At 52.0% G+C, this 23299-nt stretch overlaps 1 protein-coding gene across 1 annotated transcript in view; it reads left to right on the top strand.

Annotated features, from left to right (window-relative positions):
• Hspg2 (heparan sulfate proteoglycan 2) overlaps positions 1 to 23299 on the top strand; it is a 127803-nt gene that overhangs the window by 25680 nt on the left and 78824 nt on the right. The window contains exons 2-5 of the mRNA XM_045149090.1: positions 16597 to 16732; positions 17243 to 17287; positions 22838 to 22947; positions 23041 to 23099. Coding sequence (XP_045005025.1) covers positions 16597 to 16732; positions 17243 to 17287; positions 22838 to 22947; positions 23041 to 23099 — 350 coding nt within the window. The remainder of the gene's footprint in view (positions 1 to 16596; positions 16733 to 17242; positions 17288 to 22837; positions 22948 to 23040; positions 23100 to 23299) is intronic.

The following is a 23299-nucleotide window of genomic DNA, read 5'->3' as shown; positions in this document are numbered from 1 at the left end:
TCAGCAAATGATACCCAAAGGCTTACAGACATGGTGAAAGTGGGCAGCATAGTTATTAGGGTAGTAACTGCCTGTGTACCCTTCCCTTGCTCTCTGGGGAGCCCAGACATCCTACAATTTTGTTGTTGTTTTTGTTTTTTCTAGGTAGCTCATGCTGACCTGGAATTCACTATGTAGTTTCAGGGTAGCCTCAAACACTTGGCAATACTCCTACCTCTGCCTCCCAAGTGCCACCATGCCTGGCTCATCCTCCAAATTTTATTTGCACTATTCAGTAAATATTTGGCACCTACTGTGTGTCAGGTACTGGGAACAAAGCAGTGACAAAATAGACAAGATTCCTGTCCATATGACACTCACCCCACCACTTCACGTTAACCATGGAAGTCTCTGGAATGCTCTGCACACACTGAGATCATTCTCCACATGCTGCAGGCTAAACACTAGGACCCAGAGATCATAGGTGGCTTGCACAGGGCCCAAGACCCCCGCTTTGGGGGGGTCTGTGGCTTGGTGCTGGTGAGCATGGGAGGTGGTCGTGTGAGCTTTCTGGAGCACAATGCCCTAGGGCCAGCCAGGAGAGGTTGGGAATAGCAAGGGATGTAGCCCTTGCAGTTTGGGCAGTGACAATTTCAGGAAGGTCTTGCTGAGGTCAAGGCCTCTTGTTCCTCAGGGAAGAGGTCTAGCCGAGCTTTAAATACCCCACGCAGCTTGGAATAGCCCCATTGTCTTAGTCTGCAGCTGAGGGAGCCATAGCAGGTCCTGAGGGAGGCCGTGCCTCTTCCGTATATGGTATGGGTAGTAGTTCTGTGTGTCTGCAAAGACTTTTCCATTTGGCTCCCGTGGAAGGCTTGGGAAGGGCAGAGCAGCAATGTGGGTTCTGTACTGCGTGAGCAACGTGCTGTTGAGGGGGTACGCCAGCAGGTGGGGGACTCCCAGGGAGGGCTGTGTGCCTGGGGAAAGGTGCTCTTTTTTTTTTTTTGGCTCCAGGGATGTGTGCATTGGCCTGCCAGGCCCTCCTGTGTGCATGCCTAGCCAGGTCCCCTACCCAGGGCCTCCTGGCACCCTTGCCTGCTCCAGCTATTTTGAGTACTGGCTGTGTTCAGGCTTGAGTAGTGATGGGTGATCCTGTCCAGACCAAAGATGTTGGGTGTAGTGGGGGGCACTCCTTCCATTTCATCCCTGACTCCCTGGTCCCTGCAGCCTCTGTCCCTAGCTAGCTTCAACCTCAGAAGGACTCTGGGGGGATGCCAGCCCCATAGACAAGGCAGAGAAAGGACACCAGACCAGCCTCATCCCTGGGGACATTCCTTGCTTGCCTCAATAGTTGTGTTTCTTCTAAGCGACAGACATAGAATCTGTAGATAGGTCGGGTTTCCTTCTTCTCATTGGTCACTGGAAAGCTCAGAGCCTGAGCTGTGTTCCGGCTCTCTGGCCAGCTGGCCTCTCTGCAGGCTTATCTATGCTCTCTCCCAGGATTTCTGACATATCTTTAATTCATTTTCTCTTACTGTTGTGCGTGATCTTGTAAGCTGCCTGAGATCTTTCTGGAACAGTGGTGGGTGTTGGCATAAACAAATAGCGATAGTGATAACAATCACAACCCCAGATCTGTCTTCTGTGGCTTCATCTCACCCTGATTTTGTAATGCCCCCCTTTTCTAAAAAAATGTTTTTGTGGGTTTTTGAGGTAAGGTCTCACTCTAGCCCAGGCTGACCTGGAATAAACTATGTAGTCTCAGGGTGGCCTCGAACTCATGGTGATCCTCCTACCTTTGCCTCCTGAGTGCCAGGATTAAAGGTGTGCACCACCACACCCGGTTAAAATTTTTTAATTTATTTATTTGCAAGGAGAGAGCAAGAGAAAAAAATGGGTGCACCAGGGCCTCTAGCCACTACAAACAGATTCCAGATGCATGTGCCACTTTGTGCATCTGGCTTTACATGGGTATTGGTGAATCATCAGATCATTAGGCTTTGCAGGCAAGCACCTTAACCTCTGAGCTATCTCTTCAGCCCCAATTCCCCCTTTTTTTTGGTGGGGGAGGGGTTTCAAGGTAGGGTCTTGCTCTAGCCCAGGCTGACCTGTAATTAGTCTCAGGGTGGCCTCGAACTCACAGCGATCCTCCTACCTCAGCCTTCCAAGTGCTGGGATTAAAGACATGCATCACCACGCCCTGGCTAATTCCCCTTTTTTTCCTGGTGGGACTCACAGCCTGGAGTATCAGAATTTTGGTGTTTCCATATGCTAAGATGTGAAAGCCAGAAGGAACCTTTGAGCCTATAAAAGTTGAAAGCTTCCAGACGTACTAAGCTTATTTCAGTGGCAGTGACAGTGACAATTACTCAGTCTTCATCCCAACCCTATAAGGTGGCTTTTGAAAAAAAGTTGGGTTAGTGGGTGCACATGTGTGAATGTGCATATGGTGACCCGAGAGTAACCTTGGGCGTCATCTTCAAGTACACCATTCACCTCCTTCAGAGACAGGGTCTCTCAATGGGCCTGGAGCCAGCAAGTTTCAGGGATCCTCCTATCTCCACCTCCCCAGTACTGGGATTACAGTTGCACACCACCATCCCCCCCTTGTTTATTTAAATTATGGGTTTTAAAATTATTTTTATTTATTTATGTGAGAGAGGGAAAGAGGCAGACACATGCGCCCAGAGAGAGAGAGAGAGAGAATGGGCACGCCAGGAGCATGCCAGGATCTCTAGCCACTGCAAAGGAACTCCAGATGCATGTGCCACCTTGTGCATCTGGCTTATATGGGTCCTGGGGAATTGAACCGAGGTCCTCAGGTTTCATAGGCCAGCGCGATAACTGCTAAGCCATCTCTTCAGTCCAACCACTCCCATTTTTATGTGGGTGTTGGAGATTGAACTCAGGTCCTCATGTTTACAAGGCAAGCACTTTACCTACTGAGCTATCTCTCCAGCCCCTGAGGTAGATTTTTTTGATGTTGTTGTTTATTTCAAGGTAAAGTCTCACTCTAGACCAGGCTGACCTGACAATCATTGTGTAGTTCTAGGCTGGCCTTGAATTCATAGCAATTCGCCTACCTCTGCCTCCCAAGTGCTAGAATTAAAGGTGTGTGCCACCATACACACACACACACACACACACACATACACACACACATATATATATATATTTTTTTCTTTACAGTTGTCCTTTAGTGTCAGTATGGACCCTCATGGATGCCAGACTCCAGGGATCCTAAAACCCTTCTATAAGATTGCTCAATAGTTGCATAGAATCTACACACATGCTCCATGTACTTTACGTCATGTCTACATGACGTGAGTACTACACAGGCGCTTGTCTTAATGTAATGTTCAGGAATGACCAGGGGGAAACTGTCTGCACATGCATTGCACTCACAGTTTTTTCTGAATATTTTCGGTCATACTTCCAGTCTATGATGGGTTGAGTAACCTTGGAGTGGACATTCCCCTCATGAGGAAAGGCGGGCCCTTGCTCATTTGGGCCTGCTGCCCCTTACTCCTCCTTCTGGAAGCAGATGAGGCAAGCCTGGGGCCAGGGGCCGGGTGGGCTGGCCTCCTCAGCCCACAGTCCAGCTGCCCTTCAGCCTCTTTTTTTCTTGCTTTTCTTTGTTTAAAGTTTTGTGTTTTTTTTTTTTTTAATTCATTTCAGAACACAGAGAGAGAGAGAGTGAGCGAGCTCTGGGCACACCAGGACTTTCTGCCGCTGCAAATGAGCTCCAAGCACATGCACCACTTTGCGCATCTGGCTTTATGTGGTTATTGGGGAATTCAATCTGGGCTATAGGCTCTGCAAGCGAATACCTTTAACCACTGAACCATCTCACCAGCCCAACCCTGTTTCCCCCCCCCCCCCCGTGGCCAATGGCCACAACCCCCCGCCCATATTAAGCAAGTCATTGAGGCCTGGCTGACTGGCTGTGTTGTGCAAGACCCTGGAACTGGAGGTCTGGCTGTGCTAGCCTCTCACACCCCTATCCTACCTAAGACATTTCAGTGACCATGATAGCCTCTCAGTGTCCCTGAGAAGTGGACATCCATCAGGAAGGCCCAGACATTAGGGGCCAAGGAGATGGCAGGAGGCAGGATCAAGTAGTACAGAGTTCCTTCCAGGTGTATGTATGCCCAGGGATCACGGGTTCGAGCCCTGCAACTTGCAACTGTGACTGGGCACCAGCTCTCTCTGAGCCTCAGGATCCTCATTGGTAAACTACACCCATCACGAATTTAACAAATGTTAGTGAGCAGCCAGCACATGCCCTGTATGGGGGTGGGGGTGGGGGAGATATAAGCCACATGAAGGGTCTCACCATCAAGGGACCTCCTAGTGGGAGAGATGATTGATATAAATGTGCCAACAGAGTGAATTACCATGCAGTGACAGGGCTGAGGGACTGACAGGGAGCTGTAAGGGATTTCAGGTCTGGAGAGCGACTTGGACAGGTCTCCGAAAGGTGACATTTGAGTAAAAATTGGAGGAAAAGGAGTGACTGATAGAATTTGTGGGGGTAGAGTCCAGACAGGAGATATGGCAAGTACAAAGGCCCTGGGGTGGATGGGAAGGAACTTGATGTGTTCAAGGACTGTAGACAGTGTGGCTGGCTGCAGGGAGGAGAGAGAAAACAAAGGAAGTCAGAGAGGGTGTGTGTGTGTGTGTGAGAGAGAGAGAGAAGTTGAGAGAGAGAGAGAGAGAGAGAGACAGAATCACACAGAACCCGGTTGGTCATTGTAAGGGCTTTTCTTCTCATGCGTTGGAGAGTTTAGGACAGCTCAAAGACCCGAGGTAATAGGTTTAGGAAGCGCAGACATTGTTATTCCTGATGTATCACTTCAACAGAACCTGGGGGAGCATGCATGCTCCCCAGCTGCTCACAGACCTGGTGCTGTACAGGGGCCTTCATTCTTGAAATCTACAGGCAGGGCCAGATCTGGCTAAGTTAGAGTAGTCTTGAAGCCCAGGGACAGGTACTCCATGGCCATGGGGCCACCAGGAGCTCGAGAACCTGAGACGCAAGGCAGGCTGTGGACAGGAGGCGGCACGTGAATGCTGCCGGTGCAGTTGGCACCAGCGATGCTTGGCAGAGAGTTTCAAGCCCTGGGGACCTTTCTGCTGGGCAGCCCTGTCTGGAAGCTACTCCAGCTTGTACCCTGCCCACAGTCTTCGCAACTCCTGGCCTGTAGGTGCCGCAGGGACACTTCTCTAGGGTTGCCTGCGTGTTCCCTCCGCAGCCAGGCAAAGTCTATGCGTACTGTGTTTCTGAGGGCTGGAGGAGAGTGCGGGGACTCTAGGCTGACCCACGGGCTTTGTACCCTGGGTTAGGTCAGCAGCACCGCTGAGGACCCTGCACTTGGAAGTGGCCACTACTCCTCACCCCTGCCACCTCATACACGTCCCCCTGGACCGCTTCCTGCTGCCCACCCACATGCTGCAGTCTCTCCTTCCTCTGGGCCCCACTGTGTCCTTGGTACACACTGTGTTCCCCCTCCACTTCCCTCAAGCAGAACCTCTCAGGACCAGCTGCTTAGTCTTTTCCCCTGGGAATGCTCCCCTGACCCGCTTGCTAAGGGAGGAAGGGATCTTCCTGTACTCTCCCAGGCCCCGGCCTTCCTTCCTCGTCACAACCCTTCTCTCACTCTGTGTGCTCATCACTCTGGGCCAGTGGTCTGGACTCCTCAGGAGGGCCGAGCTTCCGTTTATTTTGAGACAGGATCTTATGTAGCCCAGGCTAGCCTTGAATTCCATATGTAGCTGAAGATGGCCTTGAACTCCTAATCCTTCTGTCTCCATCTCCCTAGTGCTAGGGTTATAGGCATTCACCACCATGCTTAGATTTGGATTATTTATTTATTTATTTGAGAACGACAGAGAGAAAGAGGCAGAGAGAGAGAGAATGGGCCCGCCAGGGCCTCAGCCACTGCCAATGAACTCCAGATATATGCACCCCCTTGTGCATCTGACTAATGTGGATCCTGGGGAATTGAGCCTTGAACCGGGGTCCTTAGACTTCACAGGCAAGTGCTTAACCACTAAGCCGCCTCTCCAGCCCTAGTTTTGGATTTTTAATTTAATTAATTGATTTATTTGTAAGCAGAAAGAGAAGACAGAGAGAAGGAGAAAAAATGGTGTGCTAGGGTCTCTAGCCACTGAAAACAAATTCCAGATGCATGTGCCACTGCATTTGGCTTTACATGGGTATGGGTCATTAGGCTTTGCAAGCAAGTGCCTTACCCCCTGGGCCATCTCTCTCCAACCTGGGTTTTTGGTTTTTTGAGGTAGGGTTTCACTCCAGCCCAGGCTGAGCTGGAATATACTATGTAGTCTCAGGGTGGCCTCCAGCTCATAGCAGTCCTCCAACCTCAGCCTCCCGAGTGCTGGGATTAAAGCCACCCTGCCCAGCTCTGGAATTTTTTTTTTTTAAATGTGATTTCATTATAGCCCAGGCTGACCTGGAACTCCCTCTGAAGCCCAGGCTGGTATCATGACGGTCCTACCTCAGCCTCCTGAGTGCTGGGATTAAAGGTGTACACCACCACATCTAGTCAGACTTAGTTTTTTTCATTATTATTATTGAGGTTTACTGTATAAACATTGCATATTGGTATACTCGGGGATTTTTGTGTGTGTGTGTGGGGGGTTCAAGGTAGGGTTTCACTCTAGTCCAGGCTGACTGGAATTTACTATGTAATCTCAGGGTGGCCTCAAACTCACAGTGATCCTCTTACTTCTGCCTCCCGGGTGCTGGGATTAAAGGCGTGAGCCACCACACCTGGCTACTTAGTTTTTTTAATGCAGTTTTAGGTTGGAACCCAGGGCTTCACATAGCTCAACAAACATTCTACCAACTGAGCCATATTACCCCCAGCCAGCCAGCCAGCCAGCCAGCCAGACAGCCTTCCTTTCTTCCTTCCTTTTTTTTTTTAACTCTCGCTAGCCTGGAAGTCATTATGTAGACCAGGCCTTGAAATTGTATTAATCCCCCTGCCTCTGCCCCATGATTACTGGCATTGTAGACATAGGTCACCACACCCAGCGTGCATCATCCCTACATAAGGACTTGCTATACAGTAGGTGCTCAATAAGTAGAGAGTGAAGCAACTTGAATTCAGCCTTAACTGACAGGTCTGCCTGGAGATCCTCTCAACAGATGAGGAGACTGAGGAGGTCACCTAGAGAATAAGTGGTTATAGCACCCTAGGACCAGGGTTTTCTGGATGAGCACGAAGTTGGGCCCTCTATCTCACTGCCCAAAATGTCCAGAGACCCGGTGATCCTGGGATCTCTAGCTCAGGCTGACCTGGAATTCACTATGTAGTCTCAGAGTGGCCTCGAACTCACAGCGATCCCCCTACCTCTGCCTCCCCAGTGCTGGGATTAAAGGCGTGCGCCACCACGCCCGTCTCCTGGGATCTCTTATCCTCTGTCAGAATCAGTGGGTTCAGGTGCCTGTCAGAGCTGTGGGAGAGAGCACCAAGACAAAATCCACTTCAGGGCCACCCAGGGTTAGCCAGCTACAGAGTTCACTGACCATGCTTCTCCAAGACAGTTCCATCTTTCAGCTGGGCATGGTGGTGCACATCTGTAATCCCAGCACTCGCAAGGCAGGGGCAGAAGGATCACAGTAAGTTTGAGGGCAACCTGAACTACATAGTGAGACCATGCCTCAAAAAAAGGGGGGGCTGGAGAGATGGCTTAGTGGTTAAGCATTTGCCTGTGAAGCCTAAGGACCCTGGTTCGAGGCTCAGCTCCCCAGAACCCACGTTACCCAGATGCACAAGGGGGCGCATGCTTCTGGAGTTCGTTTGCAGTGGCTGGAGGCCCTGGCGCACCCATTCTCTTTCTCTCTCTCTGCCTCTTTCTCTCTCCGTCTGTCACTTTCAAATAAAGAAAAGTAACAACAACGAAAAAAGGTAAAAGTCACCACCTTCTTGCCTTGCTGGCGTATGTCTGTCCATCTACTGAGGTTGCTGGTGTGGATACCACACACATGTAGGAAGCCACCAAAGCCTGCTAAGAAAAGAGAGGGCTGGAGAGATGGCCCAGTGATTAAAAGCACTTGCTTGCAAAGCCTGACAATGTGGTTCAATTCTCCAGCCCCCTCCATAAAGCCAGATGTACAAAGTGGAGCGTGCATCTGGATTTTGTTTGTAGTGGCAGGAGGCCATGGCATGCCCATACTCACTCTTTTTCTCTCCGTTTGTCTTACTCTCAAATAAATAAAAATACTATATTAAAAAAAATAAAAGAGAAGGGAGCCAAGGAGTCCAATCCAAGGCCACATCATGAATCAGGGGAGGACCTGGGACTAGAAACTTCTCAACCTGCCTCCCTACTCCCTGGGCTTCTGCCAAAGCCCTCCACTCCACCAGGCCTTCACACTCCAAGACCCTCCTCCATTTCCTCAGTGCCTTCCCTTAGGGCCCTGGCTGGAATGCAGTCCTTCCAGATCTCTGGCTTGGGAGAGCAGGTGTCAGTGGTCTGTGGTCAGTGGTCAGAAGGGGTTGCTAGCAGAGACAAATATGCGAGCCCAGAGCCCTGGTTTCAAATGTAGTTCCCATTAGCTGTGTGACTTCGGTAAAGTGACTTTGCCTCTCTGTGCCTAGTTTCCCCATCTGTAAGATGAGATTGCCTGGTATGGATTCAGGCGACCTTAGGTCAGCACCTGACGCACAGGGGCACTTGGGTGTCAGCCCTCGCCGTCCCTTTGGGGATTGCATTCTTCCTGGCTGAGTGGCTGGCAAAGGTCCTGCCGCCTTGGGGGCTTGAGTGTGAGAAGCTGGCAGGTCTCCCAAGCGGCACGGGCACATCGGCCTGCCAGAGAAGGCTGCAAGCCACCTCTTTTCCGGTCCGGCGCCCCTCTCAGACTGCCAGGGGATTAAAGGCCTTTTGGCCTTTGTGTCGCGCTCACCCGCCCCTGGCAGTTTGCAGGCAAACTGCTGCCCTGACAGATTCCTTCCCTTCTGCTGTCTGTGGCTGGTGGACAGGGCGCTGGGAGGCCTGGGGGTGGGGTGGGCCACCTTGACACAGCATCTGAAGCCAGAGCTGAAGCAACAGAGAGCGGGTGCTTGCTTGGGCTTTCCTGAGAACCCGTATCATGGCAGGGGGGCTTCCCTAGGGTTCTTCCCTGGAGATTTGGGGTCCTGGTCTTGTGAATCATGGGAAACAAGGCAGGTGGGCATGCAGGGTCTCATGCCCCCACCCCCACTACCTCTAGATTCTGGTGAGGTGAGCTCATTGTAGTCCAGATGCCTGGAGTTCTGCCCTGGGCCGCTGTAGCCTCCCTGGGGCTTAGACCTTCCTGGCCAGCAGCGGGGGTGGAGGGGATCAGAACAGCCCCAGGCCTGGGCCAGGAGGAGGGAGGCCATGGGCTGGATGCCCAAGGCATGTGAAGAATGTCTCCTGAAAAGCTCAGAGCCCTTGGGGTGGACCAGAGTTAGCCTTAGCGCCCCTAGACCCAGTTCCGTGGCCCACCATGAGCCAAGGCCCTGCCAACCCAACCGGCCTTCCTTCATCGCAGGCCAGGAGCTAACCCCAGAGCTGAACTCACACCCCACTTACCCTATGAATTGCCTATCAGCCACACACCCCTCAACTCCACTCTGTATGCTACTAATTTTTTTGTTTATTTTTATTTATTTATTTGACAGTGACAGACAGAGAAAAAGAGGCAGAGAGTGAGAGAGAGAGAGAGAGAGAGAGAGAGAGAATGGGCGCACCAGGGCTTCCAGCCACTGCAAACGAACTCCGGACACGTGCGCCCCCTTGTGTATCTGGCTAATGTGGGTCCTGGGGAACTGAGCCTTGAACCGGGGTCCTTAGGCTTCACAGGCAAGCACTTAACCACTAAGCCATCTCTCCAGCCCTGCATGCTACCAATTTTAACACTTAGTGAGCACTCACTGTGTACGAGACACCATATCTGCCTGATCCCATGTATATGCAGATACCTCCCAGCCCCAGTTTCCTCGCCCATGAAATGGAAATAGTAAGTGCACAGTCCCTGCAGGGAGTATTGAGTTGGATGTGATTTGGAATCCAGAGTGTTCAAGTTGGAGAGAGGTGACACAGATCATGAACCAGGTGCGATGTGACACCCTCCACAGCGTCTGGGGCTACACCCACAAGCACCACTGCCTAAAAAAGTGTGACCTCTCACTTTCTGCTCAGATCAGGATGAGGTGTTCATGTGTGTGTATATGTGTAGTGTGCATGTTCATGTGCGTGAGTGGGTTCATGCATACCATGGCCTGTGTGGAAGTCAGAGGAAAGCTGTCAGGTCAGTCCTCAATTCACCTGAAATTCACTACGTAGTCTCAGGGTGGCCTGGAACTCACAGTGATCCTCCTACCTCTGCCTCCCGAGTGCTGGGATTAAAGGCGTGCGCCACCATGCCGGCCCTCACCTTCCACTTGTTTTGAAGCAGGGTGTCTTGTTGCTCCATTCACTAGCCCAGCTGGTCCCCAAGATTCTGGGAAATCCTCCCGTCTCTGTTCACTTCTTGCTATAGGCATGCTGGGCTTACAGAAGCCTTCCATGACTTCCCAATTCTATGTGAGGGCCTGAGGATCGGAACTCAAGTACTTAGAGTTGTGAGGCAAATGTCTTATCCTCTGAGTCATCTCCAAAGCTCAGTGTAAACATTTAAAAGCAAAAACATTCTGGATCAGCCTGGGCTATAGAGTGAGTTCCAAGCCTGGGTAGAGTGAGACCCTGCCTCAAAAAAAAAAAAAAAAAAAGTCTCGTGTCTGGGCGTGGTGGTGCACGTACTCCTTTAATCCCAGAATTTGGGAGGCAGAGGTAGGGGGATCGCCATGGGTTCGAGGCCACACTGAGACTACATAGGGAACTCCAGGTCAGCCTGGACCAGAGTGAGACTACCTCAAAAAAACAAACAAACAAACAAGTCTGGGAGAGATGGCACACTCTTGTAATCCCATCACTGGGGAGGTAGAGGCACGAAGATCAGGAGTTTAAGGTCTTCCTTGGCTGCATGGTGAAAACCAGTCTGGGTCACCAGGAGGGAGGCAATGAGCTGTCTGCCCAAGGCATGTGAAGAATGTCTCAGAAAAGCCCAGAGCCCCTAGGGTGGCCAGAGTTGTTAGCCTCTTCGCCCCCGTACCCAGCTCTGTAACCCACCTCCAGCCAACAAAAACACCTGGCTCTCAGACAGAGCCCTCGGGTTATCCCCTGACGAAGATGGGGGTGGTGCCCCTGGAGCGCCAGCCCTGCCAGGGCTGCTGTAAGGATGAACTGACGTCCATGCTGTGTGGGGGACAGGGCCTGGCTTGCAGAAGACCTCAGTGGATGGAGTCTGGCTCTCCTTGTTGTATTTTCGCTGTGCTCCTCTGTTGCTAGCTTTGACTTCAGAAGCACCCAAACCTCTTGTCTCCCCATGCAACCTTTGAAAAGCCCCTCACCAAACCCTGTGTCCTGTCAGTACCTGTATTCCCATGCCCCCCACCCCCATACCTTCTCTACCTTCTGTGTACTGAATCTCTCTCCTCACTGAGAGTTGTCACCGCCAGCCTTGGCTCTGTCGGCGGCCTTACCCAGGCCAGGGGAAAGTCCAGGCTCCATCCCTTGTCCCCTTTCCCCCTAGACTGCTGCCTAACTTGGCCCTGGAGCTGTGTCCATGAACACCCTCATCCTCACTAAGAGGATCTGGATACACTCAGCCTTAGGGAGTGGGTGCCCCCTAGACTCCCCTGTTTGGTACCCTGCCTATCTGCCCACTGCCTTGGTTCAGAGAGCATCTGCCATGGCCACCCTGCCCACATCCTTGCCCTGAGCAAATGTTCACAGCATGTTAGAACAGACTCTAGCCTTGACTTGCATGAGTCAGCCACCTCCACCCCACAGAGACCTACCGGGTCTGGAAAATCCCCCTCTCAGCTTGGCTCCTTCCCTGCTGGCCCGGGTCTCCCTCCTGGCCCCGCCCAAGTGCTCTGTTCCTCTGGGAGGAAACCGGGCTCCTGCATGGCCGGAGACCGGCTGCAGGGCAGGAAGCCTGGGTTCTATTTCTGCCACTGACCTTAGAGTTGCCGATGGCCCTCCTTGGGACCAGAGGCACACATTGCATGGGCCCAAGCTGCTGCCAGCTCTGGCATCCCCTGGGACCAATCAGGGAGTTGATCAGATCGGGGACAGAACCTGGCCAGCCCTGACCTTCCTGATACTGCCATCTGCTTGGGCCTCATGGCCAGTCTCGAGGTCTAGCCCAACCCTGCCACCCTTTCCAGTGAACAGAAGGCTTAGAGCTGGGGCTAGCCCCATTATGCTCTGAGCAAGGATGCCTCTTCACTCCAGGGTCCCAGTTCCCTCTCTGTGGAAGGTATAGCTCATAGCTGTCCCTCAACCTCAGAGATGCCTTTCCAGCTTCCATGACACTGAAACCAATGGGAAGCTCTGTGAGGTGCCCTGTGGCTGAGAGACTCCGTGACAGCAAGTGCCAGGGCCCTCAGTGCTGGCCAGGCAGTGCTGCTCAGTGGTGAGAGTTCAGGCCTGGGAGCCAGAGCACCACTGGGGGTCAGGTATCTGCCAGCACCCCAACTGCAGTCGGATGACCTCTGTTCCCATCCCCCTCCTTACAGTTCCGCACCTGCAGCCCGCCCGGCTCGGGAATGTCTGAGCGGCACAGCTCCCTGAGCACTGATCCCACGTTCAGAGTCCCGGCTGTGGTCTCTAGCCTCCCCCGCCTCCCTGCTCGTTCCAGAACCTCTTTCCTCCTGGCTCCATTTCTCCTCCCAGATGTGAAATACAGCTGTCTTAAAAAAATTTTTTTATTATATTTTACTTATTTATTTGAGAGAGAATTAGGCACACCAGGGCCTCCAGCCACCACAAATGAACTCCAGATGCATGTGCCACCTTGTGCATCTGGTTTATGTGGGTCCTGAGGAATCAAACCTGGGCTTTGCAGGGAAGCAGGAAGCACCTTAACCACTAAGCCCAAGCCATCTCTCCGGGCCTATAACTGTCTTTTTTGTTTGTTTGTTTTGTTTTTCCGAGGTAGGTTCTCCAGGCTGATCTGGAATTCACTATGTAGTCTCAGTGTAGCCTTGAACTCATGGTGATCCTCTTACCTCTGCCTTCTGAGTGCTGGGATCAAAGGCATGTGCCACCACGCCCGGCTTCTTACAACTGTCTTTTACTTGACAGCTTTTTAAAAGAGTAATTGATTTAGGGGCTGGAGAGATGGCTTAGTGGTTAAGCTCTTGCCTGTGAACCCTAAGGACTCCAGTTCGAGGCTCGATTCTCCAGGACCCACGTTAGCCAGATGCACAAGGGGGCGCACGTGTCTGGAGTTCATTTGTAGTGGCTGGAGACCCTGTTGCACCCATTCTGTCTCTCTATCTGCCTCTTTCTCTTTGTCTGTCGCTCTCAAGTAAAACAACAACAAAAAGAGTTAATTGATTTAAATTGACATGCAATGTATTAGGTATTTTCCAACCCAATTTGCTTTTGTTGATCCTCTCTCTGTTTCTTCCGCCTATCCTCTCACCCTTTACCATTCTGCCCCCAGTAGCCTCCTCTCTGCTTTCATGCCATGTGGGTTCTGCCTCCCCTCCCGATCTCCTCAGCACCTCTTTTTTCTCCCTCTCAAAGTTCCCTTTCTAGCTTCATATTATACCCGCACTCCCCACGTATGCATATGTGCCACACTGAAAGCTGGGATCTGCATATGAGAGCGAATACGCAATGTCTGCATTGCTGAGTCTGGGTCACCTGGCTTAATATAATAGTTTTCACAAATGGCTTCCTTGCCTGAGCTGCCGCTATGTTCTCAGACCCTGGGGAGGCCCTGGGACTACAAGCAAGGGCAAGCTGGCATCTGGAAGAGTCCACAAGCTGGGGTCCCTGGGAAGGGGGGACTTGTGTCAGCTCTGACTCAGTGCTCCGCTCTCTAACTCTCTCTGCAGATGCATGTTCCTGGCACGCTTTCCTTGTTGAATCTCACTTTGCTATTTCCTGTCCGGTCCCAAGCAACACCCTCCCCACTCCTGCCTCCCTCCCTGGGAAAAGCTCCGGACCTTGCTCAGCACCAGGGGTTTCCTTTCCAGACAACACTGTCTAGGCGGTGCCAGGAATCTGAGGGCCCCATGTCTGGCCTCTGCAGCCTTGTTTGCACGGGAGAGCGCGGCAGTAACACAGTGACCCCTCTTCTTACCTGGAGAGGACCTAAGCATGTCCCCCTCAAACCTCCTCTGCTCAAAATCTGGGGAGATGGCTCCTCAGCTAAAGGAACCCACTTGTAAAGCCTGCCAGCCCGGGTTAAATTTCCCAGTACCTACATAAAGTCAGATGCACAAACTGGCATGTGGATCTAGGGGTTCATTTGCAGTGGCAAGAGGCCCCGGCAGCCATATACTCTTACTGTCTGTCTGTCTGTCTCTCTCTCTCTCTCTCTCTCTCTCCAGTAAATAATTAAAAATATTTTGAGACATGGTCTCACTTTAGCCTAGGCTGACCTGGAACTCACTCCGGGGCTAGTCTTGAACTCACTGTGACCCTCCTACCTCAGCCTCTCAAGTGCTGGGATTAGAGGCCTGTGCCAACACACCTAGCTCCTTGCTGGATTTTGTTTTGTTTTGTTTTGTTTTGTTTTGTTTTTGAGATAGGGTCTTGCTGTAGCCCAGGCTGGCCTGGAATCCACTGTATAGTTTCAGGGTGACTTTGAACTCCTGGCAGTCCTCTTACCCCTGCCTCCCAAGTGCTGTTGTTAAAGGCATGCGCCACTGTGCCCAGCTCCTTGCCATTTTATTTATTTGAGAGAGAAAGATAGAGTGAGAGAATGGGTACGCCAGAGCCTCTAGCCACTGCAAATGAACTCCAGATGCATGTGCCACCTTGTGCGTCTGGCTTACGTGGGTCCTGGGGAATTGAGCCTGTGCCTGAAGCTGGAGCAGATCCCATGTTCAGAGTCCTGGCCACTTTGGTCTGGCTTTATGTGTGTTTTGGAAGATCAAACCTGGGCCATCGAGCTTTGCAAGCGCCTTTAACAGATGAACCATCTCCCCAGCCTCACGTCTGTCATTCTGAATGTGGGTTCTGATGAACCAAACTCAGGTCCTGATGCATACATGACTGAGCTATCTCCGGAGCCCACCTCTTTAGTTCCAAGCTGTTAGAGGGTCTAAGGCCTATGTGGAGACATGGAGGATGGAAGTTGGCCCCGAAAACAAGGGGAGGAAGGATTTTCTGGCCAAGGGCCTCAGAGTGGTAGTATGAGAGATGCGAATTGTATGGAATTTTTTTTTTTTTTCCCTCTGCTAGGGCCTCATTATCTGGTCCTGCCAGGAGATTGGGTTTTCATAAGGAGCTGAGTTCCCTCCAGCCAATTCTGAGGCCCAGCAGTGTGCTCTTACACCTGGACATCTGGGATATTTGGGGGCCCGTGTGTCTTTCCCACCTGTGGCTGTGGCCTCTTGAGTCCTTGGCATCGCTGGGCACTTTTCCTCGCGGTTACCTGGACCACACCTTTAGAAACATCTCACTGTCCAAGAGGAAGGAAACACTTGCTGCAACCCACAGCTACGTCTAAGGAAAGCTGTGGTCGTGGCTGCCAGGGCCCCCGGCTTGGCCTGCGTGCAGGGCCTCACAGCTTTCCGCGTACACGAGCCCCAGCCGAGCGGAGATGGGCTCAGCATTAGTCTGAGTTCATGAAGAGTTGACTGTTTTCCCATTCTTCCCCCTTCAGGGGCTCTGCTCCTGCTGCTGGTTGCAGTGGCTGATCTGTTGTCTTGGATAGCAGAATTTGCTGTCTGCGGCCAGAGAGACAGCAGCCCGGCCAGCTCCCCGCGCTTTCTGTCCCTGGATCCTCCATGCTCACACTGGCCATTTTTCCATTTGCACATCTTTGCTGGCCCAGGTCACCCCCTATTGGCCTGTGTCCTCTTGCCCTCTCTTTTATGCCCAGGAGGCCACTGGCCTTTTCGTCCTTTTTTTTTTTTTTTTTGAGGTGGACTCTCACTCACTGTAGCCCAGGCTGACCTGGAATTCACTATGTAGCTTCAGGGTAGCCTCAAACGCACGATGATTCTCCCTACCTCTGCCTCCCCAGTGCTGGGATTAAAGGCATGTACCACCACGCCCGGCTGACATTTGCCTTTTTAAAAAATATATTTTATTTATTTATTTGATAAAAAGAGAGACAGAAGGGGCATGTCAGGGCCTCTAACCACTGCGAATGAGCTCTGGATGCATGTGCCACCTTATGCATTTGGCTTTACATGAGTACCTGGGGACTCAAACCTCGATCCTTAGGCTTTGCAGACAAGTGCCTTAATTGCTGAGCCATCTCTCCAGCCTCCACCCACCCCCATTTTCCTTTTTCAAAGAAAAAGAAGCTATCATTTACCAAAGTGATTTTTATTTTACTGCCTGCTTTCTTCAAAGATTCTTTTAGAATTTGCACGGTTGGGCTCAGAGACCCCCAGGCTCTGGTGGGATTTGGGAAGTCTGAGTCACAAACTGTGGTTCTTTCAGCCACTTAGTCTCACTTAACCCCTATGGGTCTCTGGGATGGAACATTGAGATTCCCTGAGTGAGGTCAAGCAGATAACTGGAGTGTGACTCAGGGCCTGTCATCTCCCACAGGTAACCCACGGGCTGAGGGCCTATGATGGCCTCTCCCTGCCTGAAGACACGGAGACTGTCACCGCGAGCCATGCTGGCTGGAGCTACTCATACCTCTCCGATGATGAGGACTTGCTGGCCGATGACGCCTCGGGAGGTGAGCCAGGAGCCCGGTGCGGTGGGTGGAGAGGTGCCGGGCATGGCTCTGGCTCTTCCAGTTGGAGCCCCATGAAAGTAACCCTAGGTGGGGGCCTCAAATGTGTCCTGAGCCCTGGTCCCAGTGACCCCTCCCCAAATCCTCTATTTGGCAATCTCTGTGACTCTGAACTAGTCGCTTCTCTTTGTAACCTGGGACTGTCAGGACCAGCAGGGAAGGTGGCCCACAGTGAGATCTCTCCCCCCCACCTCCTTCTTGTCTTCACGTGGAGGCCAAGTTGACCAGGCCCCACTGCCCCACCCATTGGTAGTTGATGTCCTTGATGGAAGCCTTCCCTCCAAACTGACTTGTCCAGTCCAGCCCTCAGTAGGCATGCTTGGGGTGGTCAGTAACCATTCTCGTGCATGTGACTTTCCCCTAGTGTGGGCCAGGGGTCCACTACAAGGCCTGGTACCCAGTCGGTACTCAACAAATACTTGTTTTAGCTGAGTTATTCTCTTTTGTTTGCAGATGGTCTGGGCAGTGGAGACATGCCTAGTGGAGACTTCCAGATGGGTAAGTTACTGAAGGACGCCTCAGAACAGAGCTTCCGGTCACAGAGGCCCCCATCTCCTAAGCACCCATCTCCTAAGCAAAGACCTAAGGGACACACCGCATGGAGTAGTGGAGCTCTTACCTACCGTAGATCGGATGGTTGAGTTTGATGCTTGCCCATGTCACAGGCTCAGGGCAGTCACATGAAAAGTTTAGTTGTGGTGGGGACTGAAAGCCAACTAGCCATTCACTGTTAAAAGCAGCCTCAGTGTCTCTAGAACTGGGGTCATTCCCCTCATCTGACATAGCAGGGTCATTCAGATGTCAGAGGGTGGCATCCCACTGCGGCCACTGCAGGTAGAAGGGTTTGTATGGAGTGGTCTGGTTGTGTAACCTCACAGTACTTACACTTGACCTTGGTCTCAACTTTCCCCATGTGTAGGTCTATACAGGGCTATGTGGGTGCCTGGAAGCCAGTTGGGGCCAGGAGTGGGAGTGTCATGTGACCTTGTAGACACATGCCACATCCTAGAGTGGCCTGTGCACCACGATGTCCTGGGGGCCGAGGCCTGGTCTAATCCATCTGCCCCTTCAGAAGTACCTGTGGTCCACCGTGAGGTGCCCATTGCTATAGCTCTGAGCCCTCTGTCAGCCACTTCTGTCCGGCATTGTACACGTGAGGCCAGAGGTGGGGAAGAGGAGAGAATGAGGAATAGTTGCTGGGTAGGTCCAAGCCCAGGTACTTGCCTCGGGGCTCTCCTGTGGCAAGACTGGGGTCTGCACCCTTCAGTACCAACCCAGCATAGCTGGCTGTTTGGGGGACAGGTCTAGCCGTCGGGGTGTGCTGGGCTCAGACTCGGCCCATGAGGCATGGGTGTGTCTCCTGATGTCCCCCCCCATGCCCCAGTGCACACTCTGGTCTTTCTCAGGGGTAGCACCCTCCCCACACTGACAAGGAAGGCTGTCCTAAGGGTGATAGGACTGTGCCTAGGCCATCCCCCTTGCCCGGGCCCTGGTTCACCCCTAGTCCCGGGAGTCTAGCCCCTGAGGTAGGTCCTTTTCCTCTGTGCCCAGGCAGGGATGTGGCTTCCCTGCGCCATCCAGAGCTGCCTGCGTTGTACCCCAGCTGACAGTCCCTGGCTCTGGTCCCCCCCTCCACTCCTTTCCTGCCTTTCTCCCTGGAGTACTTCTCCTCTGACCCTTGGCCTGTCTCTCCTCCCTGACCCTGGCCTCCCGTGTTCCCTCATTTCTGTGAACCACCCCCTTCCATTTCATCCTCTGTCTCCTTGGTCTCCTTACTGTGCCTCCATCTCTCTGTCTCCCCCCTATGTCCACATTTCTCTGCGCCTTGTCCCTACCTTTGCACACCCTTGTCCTTTCTCTCTGTGTCTCTCCCCCGATTTCTCTAGGTCTCTCTGTCTCCTTTGCCCTCTCTGCCCCTCCTCCCTCCCTGACTCTCTCCCAGCTCTGGAGGACTCCCTCCCCATCCCTCCCTGCCACCTGTCCTTTGCACTCAGTACTCCTTCTCAGCCTGCCTTGTCCAAAAAAGTAAGTACACAGGCACCTCCCTGCAGAGTCCAGGCCAGGTGAGCCCCCTCCTTCCTTCCCACACCTGCCCCACCAGGGCTGGTAGATACAAACACAGTCAGGGTCCTGGTGGATCCTGATTTTCTTCCCTGGGGTATTGGCGGGGCCAGGACAGAGTAGCAGTTCTCAAGGCCCTAGAGTCAAGAGTAGCTTGTCCTCAGCCCGTCCAAGGGACCTAGGGCTGAAGCCACAACTGAAGCATAGTGGCTCTTCTGAGCAGGGGTAGGCGTTAGGAGTTGGTGGCATGGCTCTGACTCTCTGCTTCCGTCTGTTCTCTCAAGTGAGTACTCCAGCGAGGGTCAGGCAGGTGCCCAGCGCATCCCTCCCCCAGATGACCTCACAGCTTCCAGCCGTCCCAGCTCTGCAGCTTTTTTGTTGTTGTTTTTTGTTTTTATTTATTTTTTTTGAGGTAGGGTCTCATTCTAGCTCAGGCTGACCTGGAATTTACTCTGTAGTCTCAGGTTGGCCTCAAACTCATGGTGATCGTCCTACCTCTGCCTCCCGAGTGCTGGGATTAAAGGCGTGTTTTTTTTTTTTTTTTTAAGATTTACTTTTGTTTATTTATTAGAGAAAGAGAGTGAGAATGGGCACACCAGGGCCTCTAGCCATGCAAATGAACTCCAGACACATGCACATCTGGCTTATGTGGGACCTGGAGAATTGAACCTGGGTCCTTAGGCTTTGCAGGCAAACGCCTTAACCACTAAGCAGTCTCTTTAGCCCCCAGCCACGTAGCTTTGGGTGGGGCCTCATTCCTACACTGGCATGGCAGGCAAGCACAATGCAGGCTGATGACCCAGGGTGCCTGCCCTGGGCTGCCCCTGCTCAGGGACAAGGGAAGGGGTCAGGCCAGAGGGCTCCAGCCCTTCCCAGACCCTGGTAGAAAGGGGCTTTGTGGTGCTCCAGTCCCCTCCCCAGGAGTGGGCACATTCCTGGGCAGAGGCCCGGCCTCCTTGCCCGCGCTGGGCTGTGGGTTGAGGCCAGGGGCCGGGGTGGGGGCTTTCAATGGGCCTCTGTGCCGGCTCACAAGAGACCTCTGTGGCAGTGCTCACGGCCCCACACTTGGCCCACAGAGCCCCACCCACCCAGGAGCTCAGCCTGGGCCATTTTGCTGTGCTTTACACCAGGCACTCACAAGTACACCCTCTCAGAGTAGGAGTCCACTCTTGCATCCAGCCTGGAGTCCCCAGGGCCCTCTTAGCCTGAGCTATCTAGGGAGACTTTACCCGTTCGGGGCCTATGCACCTGTGGGTCTGAAGCACAGAGAGGAGAAGTGCTTCCTGCTCTGTTACTTGCCCAGGGCCAGCCGTCATCTCTCTGAACTCACTTTGGCATCAGGGCCTTTGCACTTGATGTTCCTCTGACTAGAATGCGTTTCTCCCAGACACTGCCATGGATTGTCCCCTTCCTCCAGGAGTCCTTCCCTGGACCCCCATGGAGAACAGCACTCACCCAAGTGCAGCAGGCCTCTCCTCTGTTGTCCACACACTCTTGCCTATTTGTTTCGTTTCCTTTCACCCCCAGCTGGAAAGTGCTGTCCCTGGGAACAGAAATTTCCATTTGTGGAGAGCACTGCTGTACCCTTTCCCCTAGAGCACCACTTGGTGTATAGTAGGCCCGGCCCGTAGACTTATTAAGGAAGTGAGTGCCTTTCTTAGCTAAAGCCATCCCCTGCGTTTTCTCCAAAGACCAGAATTAATAATGACTGTCAACCTTGCGCTCCCATGATGTGCAGGGCACTATGTTAATGCTCACAGCAGCCATCCTCAGATTATCAGTGCAGACATTAGGGCTCAGAAATGTCAGGCTGTTAGATGAGACAAGCTGCCTCCTGACGCTAGGGCCTTGCTACGTGAGAGCTGTTACTCTGTCCGGGCCCTTCCTATACCTCGGGGGAAGACTTCTGTTCCGGAAGTGGATTTTAATTACTATACTTCCCTGCATCTGTACAGTGATAGTGTGTAGTGTATCACACCCACTCTGTGCCAAGCTGTTTGCATACATTGTAGACTCTTTGCACATATTTTAGACTCCTTGTAATTCACATGAACACCCTTTTTCTAATTACTACTTAAATTTATGAACATGATGAAATTTGATGCACAAAAATATTTTGCACATAATAGGTGGGGCTGGAATGTAGCTCAGTTGGTAGAGCGCTTGCCTAGCGTGCCTGAAGCCCTGGATTCCATCTGCAGCTCCACATAGAACAGGTGTGGTGGCACACACCTGCAATCTCAGCCCTTGGGAGGTAGAGGCAGGAGAATCAGAAGTTAAAGGTCATCTTAAGCTACATAGCAAGTTCAAGGCAAGCCTGGGCTCTATAGTGAGATCCTGTCTAGAAAGGAACAAAGAAAGAAAGAAAGAGAAATAAAAATAGATAACAGTTGCTGGACCTGGCGGTAGTGCAGAGAGAGTTCCAGATCAGCCTGGGCTAGAGTGAGACCCTACCTCAATATATATACATACATATGTATATATGTATGTGTATATATATATATATATATATATATATATATATATATATATGGATACATATATGTCAGGTGCACAAGTGGTACATGTATCTGGCATTCATTTACAGGGTCTAGAGGCTCATTCATTCTTTTTTTTTTCTTTCTTTCTCTATCTTTGTCTCTCTATGCTTGCAAATAAATAATTAAAAAATAAAGAGAGGAAAGAAGGAAGGAAGGAGGGAGGGAGGGAGAGAAAGAAATGAGTGGAAGTCTATCTGTGTGTACACATGAACCAGTCTCAGTGTACCATAGATCCATGATATTGATTGCTTTGGCCATTATCCAGCATCTATTCCATGTCAGCCTCAATGTATATATATGTATGTACATGTGTGTGCATGGGTGTATATACAGATGTATGGCTCATTTGCCACTCGGTTTAATCTATATTTCTAACGTATATGAACTCCTGGATACCATGTTAGTTTTTCATCACTGTGACAAGAATACCTGAAGCTGGGTGTGGTGGCACGCACTTTTAATCCCAGAACTCAGGAGGCAGAGGTAGAGGATCGCTATGAGTTCAGAGCCACCCTGAGACTACATAGTGAATTCCAGGTCAGCCTGGTCTAGAGTGAGACCCTACCTTGTGGGGTGGGGGGGGATACCATAGTTAATCAGCTTATAAGGAAAGAAGGGTTATTTGGCTCACAGTTTCAAAGGTTTCAGTCCATGGTCACTGGACCCTGTTACTTTGGGCTTGTGATGGCAGTATGACCACAATCAGCCTTTAAGGGCCATTCAGGATCCAGAGGATAGCAAACATTTTGAAATTTAGCAACTATATATCTTATATACAGTAGGTACTTAAGAAACAGCACTTGCATGTTATAGGATGATATGAATTTATTTGGCTGTAATTTATGAAGCACTTATGATGTACCAGGCACTGGATAGGCACTAGAGCCATGGGGTGAGTGAGATGCCAGGTCCTCTCAGAGTTCCCGGCATGGTGGTGAGTGTGACCACAACTCATTCTCAAGCGTCAGTGTCTGGAAGCCCAAAATCATTTACTCTTGCAACAGCCCAAATGGAGTAAATGCAGTTTATGGCCAAGGAGAAACTCAAAGGGGTGGGTCCAGTGCCTGAGGTGTGGCAGGCTTGAAACTTAATAGTTACTGTGCCGCTGTGGCCCGACAGCGTCTGCAGTGTGGGTTGCAGGCGCCTGAGAAGCAGAAACACACTGTGGGAGCCTGAGGAGGGTCTCAGTCTAGCCCGGGCAGCTGCCGTAGTCTTCTCGGAGAAAGGGACACCTGAGCTGAGTAGGAGCTGGTTGGGCAAGACTAGGGAAAAAATGGCGTGGTCCCCACGCTGGTGTCCTCAGCTTTGGGCCCTGAGCAGGCCTGGGCTAAGCCTTGTTGTGGGCACATGAGGGTCATCCTATGCAGGAGGACTCTCGGGGCCAGTGCGCCATTTCCACCTACCAAGCTGGGCCCTTCACAGTGACACCTCACATTCAATTTCACAGTGTATTTCCGGGCCCTGATAAATCTCACTCACTCCATCGAGTACACCCCCCAGCTGGAGGACGCAGCGTCCAAAGAATTCCGAGAGGTGTCCGATGCTGTGGTGGACAAGGTATGCCAGAGGGGCTTGGAGCTCCTGGATGTGGCTGGGAGGATGGGGGGCGGGGTGGGCAGGAGGTATCTAATGGCTGTGTATCCCCTGCAGCTGGAGTCGGAGTACTTAAAGATTCCTGGAGACCAGGTTGTCAGTGTGGTGTTCATCAAGTGAGAAGGGTCCCTGGGAATGAGGGCAGGGTGGGGCAACCCAGAGGAGTCAGGGTAGGAAAGGGTCTGGGTACCAGCAGCTGGGCAGGAAGGGTCTGGTGGGGTGAGTCACGCTAGGTGGGGATTCTGGCTTCACAGGCACCTTAAATGGCCCTGCTCTGGGCACAGGCTGTCCAGGAATGGGGCAGGCCAACAGGGCA

Source organism: Jaculus jaculus, chromosome 5, assembly GCF_020740685.1.
Source record: "Jaculus jaculus isolate mJacJac1 chromosome 5, mJacJac1.mat.Y.cur, whole genome shotgun sequence".
In the NCBI taxonomy this organism is placed as follows: Eukaryota; Metazoa; Chordata; class Mammalia; order Rodentia; family Dipodidae; genus Jaculus; species Jaculus jaculus.
Note: the sequence above shows the minus strand (reverse complement) of the source record. Positions and strands in the feature narration are given on the sequence as shown.